This window comes from Camelina sativa, chromosome 1 (genome assembly GCF_000633955.1).
Source record: "Camelina sativa cultivar DH55 chromosome 1, Cs, whole genome shotgun sequence".
NCBI classification, from domain to species: domain Eukaryota; kingdom Viridiplantae; phylum Streptophyta; class Magnoliopsida; order Brassicales; family Brassicaceae; genus Camelina; species Camelina sativa.
The window spans coordinates 12,176,519-12,186,498 of NC_025685.1; the positions used below are offsets into that span (position 1 = coordinate 12,176,519).

At 34.4% G+C, this 9,980-nt stretch overlaps 3 protein-coding genes and 1 pseudogene across 4 annotated transcripts; 3 read left to right on the plus strand and 1 right to left on the minus strand.

The window, feature by feature from the left end:
- LOC104788649 lies at positions 368–4,235 on the minus strand. 2 transcript variants are annotated; one of them, XM_010514428.2, is made up of 6 exons: positions 4,137–4,235; positions 3,295–3,361; positions 2,200–3,056; positions 1,478–2,086; positions 1,117–1,198; positions 368–1,004 (listed from the first exon to the last, which is right to left on the minus strand). In XM_010514428.2, exons 3-4 carry the CDS (start codon positions 3,052–3,054, stop codon positions 1,895–1,897), a joined length of 1,047 nt encoding a protein of 348 aa, XP_010512730.1. In that variant the 5' UTR covers positions 3,055–3,056; positions 3,295–3,361; positions 4,137–4,235; the 3' UTR covers positions 368–1,004; positions 1,117–1,198; positions 1,478–1,894. The 2 variants fall into 2 exon arrangements, with proteins under 2 accessions (XP_010512730.1, XP_010512724.1); XM_010514422.2 differs by having other exon boundaries at positions 1,117–2,086.
- LOC104707078 (agamous-like MADS-box protein AGL62) lies at positions 5,995–6,833 on the plus strand. The gene is made up of 2 exons (XM_010423355.1): positions 5,995–6,327; positions 6,405–6,833. Exons 1-2 carry the CDS (start codon positions 5,995–5,997, stop codon positions 6,831–6,833), a joined length of 762 nt encoding a protein of 253 aa, XP_010421657.1.
- Positions 7,727–8,565, plus strand: LOC104707088 (agamous-like MADS-box protein AGL62). The gene is made up of 2 exons (XM_010423365.1): positions 7,727–8,059; positions 8,137–8,565. Exons 1-2 carry the CDS (start codon positions 7,727–7,729, stop codon positions 8,563–8,565), a joined length of 762 nt encoding a protein of 253 aa, XP_010421667.1.
- Positions 9,459–9,980, plus strand: part of LOC104707095 — a 1,709-nt pseudogene continuing 1,187 nt past the window's right edge.

Below are 9,980 nucleotides of genomic sequence, written 5' to 3' on the forward strand. Positions count from 1 at the left end.
CACAGAAGCTCTCGTTCTCTGGTTTGAGGGTCTGCGGCATGCTCGTTTGCAAGGAAGGAGAGGAGGGGTTTATATATGGAAACCCCTTTGACCTAGCTTCCCAGACCTGCCTGATGGTCCACTCGATGGGGTACACGAGGATGAAGTCGGGTTACTCCTCAGATAGATCTTCGGGTTGTTCTTCCGGCTCTTGGATCCTCCTCGATCATGTTGGGGTTCAGACTTGTTCTTCCAGCTTGATGGCTCCTTCGGGTACATGCTCGGGTTTGTCCTTGTTTTTCCCCATTCTAGGCTCTTAAGCACCTGTTTTCATCCAAAATATGCAAATGCAAAAATGCAATACCCTAAATGGCCTAAAAGTGAATTCCTACAATTCATGACCTAAAAATGCTAAGTTAAGGGTATGAACAATGCAAAATATGGACAAAAAAGGATGCTAAAAATATGTAAACTAGAGAGCTATCAGACTTGTGCATAAATTTCACCAGACTTCACTAGACTTGTCTGCAGACTTCACCAGACTTGTCTGCAGACTTCACCATACTCCTCCAAACTTGTCTATAGACTTCACCAGACTTGTCTATAGACTTCACCAGACTTGTTTAGACTTGTCGAAACTTCATGATTCAGTTCAACTTGAAGATGCCCAATAGTCACTTTCTGCTTCTTGATTCCAGTTAAGCTCGAATCCAACCAAAAGACTCCAAATCTAGCACATTGTCTCCACACCTAATCACAACTCAAGAAAAGACCAAAAAGACACAAAAGACGGACAAATATGCGACAAATGATTCAAAACGAATATTAAATGAAGGACAAAAGACATCAAAAACACAATACATCAGTGTCGATTGACCCTCCCCAAAGTTATCGAATCGTTCTCACGTTTTTGTCGATCGACATCCCAACTGGTGTCGACCGACACCGATTTCCTTCGATCAGAAATTCTGAATCTCGCCTCTAAACTACTTTAATCTTCTCCATGCATCCTCAACATCAAAACCCTGCCATAACAGCCACGAAAAACCATTAAAACTCAAAGGAAACAATCACATAAGCATCACGCACATAAAAACTAGAGTACTTAGCTTAGATAAGTCATGGTCATACACTCACCTCTTTGCAGGAAGTTTCTGACCAATAATGACGAATCCCACACTCCCAGCAAGCTTCTATCACCCTCCTAGCCTCAGATCTCCTAAGAACAGCCAACAATCAATCTTCTAAAAAAAACACCAAAATCTCGAGAATACTTGTTTTCTCTCCTTTTCTCTCAAAACAAGGAAGCTGCGAAAAAATAAACTTCCCAAAACCCTTTATGTCGACAAATCATTTAAGTAGCTCGGTTCAATGGTTTTCCCCAAACCAAATCGACCAAAAATCGACAATTAAATCAATCTGGTCGAACCAGACACTATTGGTGTCGAATATTACAATATAACTAGAACAACGGAGCATGCAGCTATTTCTTACGTACCGAAGTTTTGGGCTTCACTTGTGGTGGACCGTGAGTCACTTCCGATGGACTGGGATTCGCTTCTGCTGGTCTAGGAATCGCCTCTGCTGGTCTAGATATCATGGCCTTGATTTCTGATACATTATTCTCCAATGTGCTCAATTGTTCCCCAAATGATTTTGTAAAGCTCTTAAAAGAAGAGTCTAACAGTTCCTTAAAATAACGCATCATCTCTTCTCCACAAGAACAATGTGAGGTTGATACTCGCTGACTTAGCACCATCCTTTTCCGTGTCTCTGCTCCATGATCGGCTTGCCTTTTTTTCCTCTTCTTTAAGCTAGACACTTCTGGAGTATTAGCTTGCTTCTCACTAGTTTCTACATCACTAAAAGACAGAACTTCTTTGTCCCCTCCAACAGAAAATTGATCTTCAACATTCTAAATATTGTCATCTTCAACACTATCTCCTTCAACACTTTCCCAAATATGATCTCCAAAATCATAGCAAGTTCTGATCAAAGCATCCAAGTTGTCCACTTCACAATCTTTAATTTCATCACTCCTCATAAATTCTGCAGCCACCAATACATCATCGTTTCCGGTGGAGGAAATGTATGGATAAACTACATCCTGCCAAATAAAAATACAAATCAACATACATACACTCATTAACCAATAACCAGAAAATTCAATATATTCAAAGTTATTGTAAATAAATTAAGAAAGAATAGTATACAACTAACCTTTTTTCCAATTGATTTTTCTACAAGGAGGAGTTCATCATAGGATACTTTTGCAGCACCTTTCCAATTAGAACATCGAGTAGCTGTAATCTCCTTGTCAATCTTCTCTCCCAACAGTTCTCCAATGACAGGAATTTCTTCCATAACCCAAACTTGAAGAGCATATGAGAAACCATTGAGGATGTAACTTATGGGGTTCTTCAGTTTCTTTCTTGCTTCCATGATAGAATTAACTAAATGGTCAAACGCTACAAGACCCCAAAGATAGGTCCTAACCTTCTCAAGATCCATGACCAGCTTGATGTATGAATGTGGTATAGCCTTCTTCTCATCCTTAGCCATTACCAACCCAACAATTACACAAACATACACAAACCGAATTCTATCTTCTTGTTTCCCCCACGATGGAGCTGCTTCAAGGTGGGTCTTCATCAAACTTTGAATGGTAATGATACCACCTCTCCTCAACAATTTACTCCAAAACCCATTATCATATGTCCAATTCTCTGAATCATCACTGAAATCGTCATTGTACTTAAGTCCAGTAACTGCATTGAATTCTTGCATCGAGAATCTAAGCGGCTTCTTACCAAACACAAACCACAGCTCATGTCTTATCTTAGTCACCAACTGCCTACACATTATGCTATTTATCAACCGAGCTGAGTACCCAAGACCATTCTCATACAATGCAAAAATACTTGCGAAAACTGGATCACCCTTCACAATCTCATACTCCTCTGGTAATACGCTCTTGATTTTGTTCAAAATAGACATTCGACATGAGTTATTTATCTGTCCAACTTGTGGCTCACTTCCATCTTCCATAAGCCGCTTAGGATACTTGTCTTCCATTCCTGCCGAGTAAAATAAAAGATGAACCAATATGAATTAGCCACAACTGAAAAAAATTAACAAACATATGAGACTCCAATTTTGCAAAACAAAAAAAAATACAGATTACTAGAAGTATGATTTATTAAGATGCAAAACAGGAATTTAGAAAAAAACAAAAAAAGAACAAACGACGGGATTGCAAATTAGTGAAACAAAGCTTTTCATTACAATAATAGAGAAAGACGATAAGCATCAAACCTTTTTTCTTGTTGGATTTACTGTGTTTGGACTGGACTGAGTGCTACCCGTACCCTTTTTTTGAATGCTGAAAACGTAAATGGAAAACACATGAGAAGCTTGACAAGCAAGAAGTAATCATAAGAAGTTAGTTGTTGATAAGAAGAGGATATATATAGAAAAAGAGTTAACAGTTCACCAAGCTAATGGCATCACCAACTCAATTCAACTTAGGTCTAATCATTTTTTTGAGACTTTATGCCACTAAACTAGACACTCTTCTGCTAGAAACTATAAATCCAAATGAGTAATAATAGTCGGTTCCCAATACGAAAACTTTCCTTTGAGAAAACAAAAACTGTAAAACTGGAAAGCTAACACTACGGTTCTTACACAAACACCATGAATCATAAAGCAAAAATTCAGAATCCCTTTCCAAGTTCCAAATTCCATATCACAAGGGCTCCAAATAAAAAAGCTCAAATCGGAATTCAATACTCAAACTCACTTGGAAATCAAAATCAAACTTGAAATCGAGAATCGAGATTAAACAAACAAAAAAAATTGTTTGATTTTTGTTTTCCCGATTTGGTACAATTGAGAAATTGACCATTTAAAAATTCATACTTTTCATCGAAATTGAGCGATTAAAGATCATAACATCATCGAAATAGAGGAAGAAGAAATGTAAAATCAAGAGCATAAGAAATCAAAGAAGCAAAGGACATTGAGCGATTAAAGTGAGGAAACAAAAAAATTGATGAATCACAAGAACAAGAGAAAGACAAATCAACAAGGAGGGAAAAAAACTCAGAAGCACCAGCCAATGAATCGCGATGAGCAAAGGAGGGAAAAAAACTCACCGCCATCGATGAATTGCGACAACTCTGATGGTCGTCGCGGCTATCGACACCTCCGATGTTTGTTTCTTTTTTACGACTTTTGATGGTTGTTAAACGTAGGTTTCCTATTTTATTTTCTTATTTTTGGAAATAAATAAACTTCTAAAATATATTTATATTTTTCCTATTTTGGTTTTTTATAAATGAAGGTAAAACTAGGTAAAAAGCTTATTAAAACCTATATGACCAAACTTTTGGAAAAACAGTGTAGATGGACAAATGTTTCAAAAAAGATCATTTTTTCCAATTTTCCCTATAATGAATTGGAGAGAGAGAGAGAATTGCAACGGTTAGGTGTTTGACCGAATCAAAATTCGAAATTTGATTTTGGGATAGGAGCGGGAGAAGATATTTTTTTCAGAATTTTGATGTTCATGTATTGGAGGAAGAGATTTGACGGCTAATTCTTATTGAGACTAGAACTCATAGGGAAGAAAATCGATTTATGGATTGATTAAAATATGCAGTATTTACAGACAAAAGTATTCGGTTATTGGGGAAAAACCAATATACTTTTAATGTCGAATCAGGATCAACTAGGACAGAAATAAAGCATTGGGTCGAACTCTTCTTTGGTGCCAAGGTAATAGAAAGGTGTGAAAGAACTCGACCTGAATGAAACCGACAATCAGATATGTGCTCTTCAAGATGTGAAGAAGACGCTTGAAAGTGAGATGTCTGATTATCCTTAATTGAATGTTTCTCATCAGAGTTACATGGGAGAAAGTTTTGTCTTTGGTGGTGGTCGTAATGTTGATGTTGGCGGCATTGATCTGTTTGATCAAAGAGTGAATACATTCAGCTATAATCCAGTCATGGATTTTCCTTACCAGACACCATTTTTTGGATACAACAATGATGGAGTTATCGTTCCGGGATACAACATGAACTACATGTCAAGTCACAACTTCAACGGGAGATACTAGAGTCTGAAGCTAGAAGAGCAGCTTTGATATTGAAATCATCCTAATTTTCCTTGTGTCATGAGACTTGAGTTTATTTTTCCTTTACATTCAGTATGTTGGCTGCTTGTATTCATTGTCGATTAAAGAACAAAGATAGTGAGAAAAATCTACAATACTTGAGTAGAAATAATATTGTTTATATCTTATGAATGTTGATTTTGACAAACATAATTCACTATCATTAGGAACATTAACTTTAGTAAATTGTACATATATATCTTGAAACTTTTGGACCCATAACTCAAAACTTATGAAATTGTAAATTTCCTTTAGTTAATTTTTCATTGAATTTGATTAATTAAGCATTTTTCATATTTTTGTTTTGGTAAAGTTTAAGCATTTTTCATTTAATCTCTATTTTTCAATCATTATGAAAATTAAAACAGTATATTTTATCTTGATTATGATGTGGCGATGCTTGTAATGTCTCAAAAATATATAATATTTGTTTCTGTATATATTACTTGTATTAGCTATAAAAAAGACCAAAAATAGCTCTAATTAATATAATGAATAATTTTTTCCCCAATATATAGAATAAGTCTTTATAAAATAGCTCGTAAATAATTTATTGTATCTCTTATGGGGGCGTTGATGCATACATTTGTCAAACTACTAAAATGAACTACCATGAATTTTTTTATCCTTGAGAAATTTTAGAGATAAGTATGAAATATTCCTCAAATGGAAAAATTCAATTTCGATAAAAATAAAGGTTGGTAGGAAATATAGTGCTTAGAATGGCTTATAATGATAAATGATTCCATTTGTAAGACACGCCTGTATAAATAAAAGGAAGATGTTCTACTCTTAAGCATCAGTTTTATCTCTTGGTAATGAAATCTTTTGAGAAAATGGTGAGAAGTAACAAAGGTCGTCAAAAGATAGAGATGAAAAAAATAAAAAACGAGAGCAACCTTCAGGTGACTTTCTCCAAAAGAAGGTTTGGTCTCTTCAAGAAAGCCAGTGAGCTTTGCACATTGTGTGGTGCAGAGATTTTGATGATTGTGTTCTCTCCCGGTGGGAAAGCGTTTTCTTTTGGCCATCCTGGTGTTAAAGAACTAATTCATCGTTTTCTAAACGTTAACCACAATTCTCTCATTCCTCACCAACCAAACTACAATCTACAGCTTGCTGAATCTTGTCTGGATAGAAATATACAATATCTCAACGAGATGCTCACTCAGGTAAAACATAATTATATTTTATTATTTAAAATGTTCATATGCATAAACCATATAATGATTGAATCTCATTAACCCAGGTGCTGGCCAGACAGGAGAAGGCGAAACATAATAGAATGGCATTGGACATGGTGAGACAATCCAGAGAAGAAAGAGGAAAAAGTTGGTATGAAAAAGATGTGAAAGAACTCGACCTGAATGAAACCGACAATCTGATATGTGCTCTTCAAGATGTGAAGAAGAAGGTTGTAAGTGAGATGTCTGATTATCCTCAATTGAATGTTTCTCATCAGAGTTACATGGGAGAAACTTTTGTCTTTGGTGGTGGTCGTAATGTTGATGTTGGCGGCATTGATCTGTTTGATCAAAGAGTGAATACATTCAGCTATAATCCAGTAATGGATTTTCCTTACCAGACACCATTTTTTGGATACAACAATGATGGAGTTATCGTTCCGGGATACAACATGAACTACATGTCAAGTCACAACTTCAACGGGAGATACTAGATTCTGAAGCTAGAAGATCAGCTTTGATATTGAAATCATCCTAATTTTCCTTGTGTCATGAGACTTGAGTTTATTTTTCCTTTACATTCAGTATGTTGGCTGCTTGTATTCATTGTCGATTAAAGAACAAAGATAGTGAGAAAAATCTACAATACTTGAGTAGAAATAATATTGTTTATATCTTATGAATGTTGATTTTGACAAACATAATTCACTATCATTAGGAACATTAACTTTAGTAAATTGTACATATATATCTTGAAACTTTTGGACCCATAACTCAAAACTTATGAAATTGTAAATTTCCTTTAGTTAATTTTTCATTGAATTTGATTAATTAAGCATTTTTCATATTTTTGTTTTGGTAAAGTTTAAGCATTTTTCATTTAATCTCTATTTTTCAATCATTATGAAAATTAAAACAGTATATTTTATCTTGATTATGATGTGGCGATGCTTGTAATGTCTCAAAAATATATAATATTTGTTTCTGTATATATTACTTGTATTAGCTATAAAAAAGACCAAAAATAGCTCTAATTAATATAATGAATAATTTTTTCCCCAATATATAGAATAAGTCTTTATAAAATAGCTCGTAAATAATTTATTGTATCTCTTATGGGGGCGTTGATGCATACATTTGTCAAACTACTAAAATGAACTACCATGAATTTTTTTATCCTTGAGAAATTTTAGAGATAAGTATGAAATATTCCTCAAATGGAAAAATTCAATTTCGATAAAAATAAAGGTTGGTAGGAAATATAGTGCTTAGAATGGCTTATAATGATAAATGATTCCATTTGTAAGACACGCCTGTATAAATAAAAGGAAGATGTTCTACTCTTAAGCATCAGTTTTATCTCTTGGTAATGAAATCTTTTGAGAAAATGGTGAGAAGTAACAAAGGTCGTCAAAAGATAGAGATGAAAAAAATAAAAAACGAGAGCAACCTTCAGGTGACTTTCTCCAAAAGAAGGTTTGGTCTCTTCAAGAAAGCCAGTGAGCTTTGCACATTGTGTGGTGCAGAGATTTTGATGATTGTGTTCTCTCCCGGTGGGAAAGCGTTTTCTTTTGGCCATCCGGGTGTTAAAGAACTAATTCATCGTTTTCTAAACGTTAACCACAATTCTCTCATTCCTCACCAACCAAACTACAATCAACAGCTTGCTGAATCTTGTCTGGATAGAAATATACAATATCTCAACGAGATGCTCACTCAGGTAAAACATAATTATATTTTATTATTTAAAATGTTCATATGCATAAACCATATAATGATTGAATCTCATTAACCCAGGTGCTGGCCAGACAGGAGAAGGCGAAACATAATAGAATGGCATTGGACATGGTGAGACAATCCAGAGAAGAAAGAGGAAAAAGTTGGTATGAAAAAGATGTGAAAGAACTCGACCTGAATGAAACCGACAATCTGATATGTGCTCTTCAAGATGTGAAGAAGAAGGTTGTAAGTGAGATGTCTGATTATCCTCAATTGAATGTTTCTCATCAGAGTTACATGGGAGAAACTTTTGTCTTTGGTGGTGGTCGTAATGTTGATGTTGGCGGCATTGATCTGTTTGATCAAAGAGTGAATACATTCAGCTATAATCCAGTAATGGATTTTCCTTACCAGACACCATTTTTTGGATACAACAATGATGGAGTTATCGTTCCGGGATACAACATGAACTACATGTCAAGTCACAACTTCAACGGGAGATACTAGAGTCTGAAGCTAGAAGAGCAGCTTTGATATTGAAATCATCCTAATTTTCCTTGTGTCATGAGACTTGAGTTTATTTTTCCTTTACATTCAGTATGTTGGCTGCTTGTATTCATTGTCGATTAAAGAACAAAGATAGTGAGAAAAATCTACAATACTTGAGTAGAAATAATATTGTTTATATCTTATGAATGTTGATTTTGACAAACATAATTCACTATCATTAGGAACATTAACTTTAGTAAATTGTACATATATATCTTGAAACTTTTGGACCCATAACTCAAAACTTATGAAATTGTAAATTTCCTTTAGTTAATTTTTCATTGAATTTGATTAATTAAGCATTTTTCATATTTTTGTTTTGGTAAAGTTTAAGCATTTTTCATTTAATCTCTATTTTTCAATCATTATGAAAATTAAAACAGTATATTTTATCTTGATTATGATGTGGCGATGCTTGTAATGTCTCAAAAATATATAATATTTGTTTCTGTATATATTACTTGTATTAGCTATAAAAAAGACCAAAAATAGCTCTAATTAATATAATGAATAATTTTTTCCCCAATATATAGAATAAGTCTTTATAAAATAGCTCGTAAATAATTTATTGTATCTCTTATGGGGGCGTTGATGCATACATTTGTCAAACTACTACAATGAACTACCATGAATTTTTTTATCCTTGAAAAATTTTAGAGATAAGTATGAAATATTCCTCAAATGGAAAAATTCAATTTCGATAAAAATAAAGGTTGGTAGGAAATATAGTGCTTAGAATGGCTTATAATGATAAATGATTCCATTTGTAAGACACGCCTGTATAAATAAAAGGAAGATGTTCTACTCTTAAGCATCAGTTTTATCTCTTGGTAATGAAATCTTTTGAGAAAATGGTGAGAAGTAACAAAGGTCGTCAAAAGATAGAGATGAAAAAAATAAAAAACGAGAGCAACCTTCAGGTGACTTTCTCCAAAAGAAGGTTTGGTCTCTTCAAGAAAGCCAGTGAGCTTTGCACATTGTGTGGTGCAGAGATTTTGATGATTGTGTTCTCTCCCGGTGGGAAAGCGTTTTCTTTTGGCCATCCTGGTGTTAAAGAACTAATTCATCGTTTTCTAAACGTTAACCACAATTCTCTCATTCCTCACCAACCAAACTACAATCTACAGCTTGATGAATCTTGTCTGGATAGAAATATACAATATCTCAACGAGATGCTCACTCAGGTAAAACATAATTATATTTTATTATTTATAATGTTCATATGCATAAACCATATAATGATTGAATCTCATTAATCCAGGTGCTGGCCAGACAGGAGAACGCGAAACATAATAGAATGGCATTGGACATGGTGAGACAATCCACAGACGAAAGAGGAAAAAGTTGGTATGAAAAAGAGGTGAAAGAACTCG

Coding starts and splice junctions, on each gene's coding strand:
- LOC104788649 (XM_010514428.2), bottom strand. CDS start 3,054: ATGGAAGACAAGTATCCTAAGCGGCTTATGGAAGATGGAAGTGAGCCA. Junction 2,087..2,199: donor AAAAATCAATTGGAAAAAAG/GTTAGTTGTATA, acceptor TTTATTTGGCAG/GATGTAGTTTATCCATACAT.
- LOC104707078 (XM_010423355.1), top strand. CDS start 5,995: ATGGTGAGAAGTAACAAAGGTCGTCAAAAGATAGAGATGAAAAAAATA. Junction 6,328..6,404: donor TCAACGAGATGCTCACTCAG/GTAAAACATAAT, acceptor TCATTAACCCAG/GTGCTGGCCAGACAGGAGAA.
- LOC104707088 (XM_010423365.1), top strand. CDS start 7,727: ATGGTGAGAAGTAACAAAGGTCGTCAAAAGATAGAGATGAAAAAAATA. Junction 8,060..8,136: donor TCAACGAGATGCTCACTCAG/GTAAAACATAAT, acceptor TCATTAACCCAG/GTGCTGGCCAGACAGGAGAA.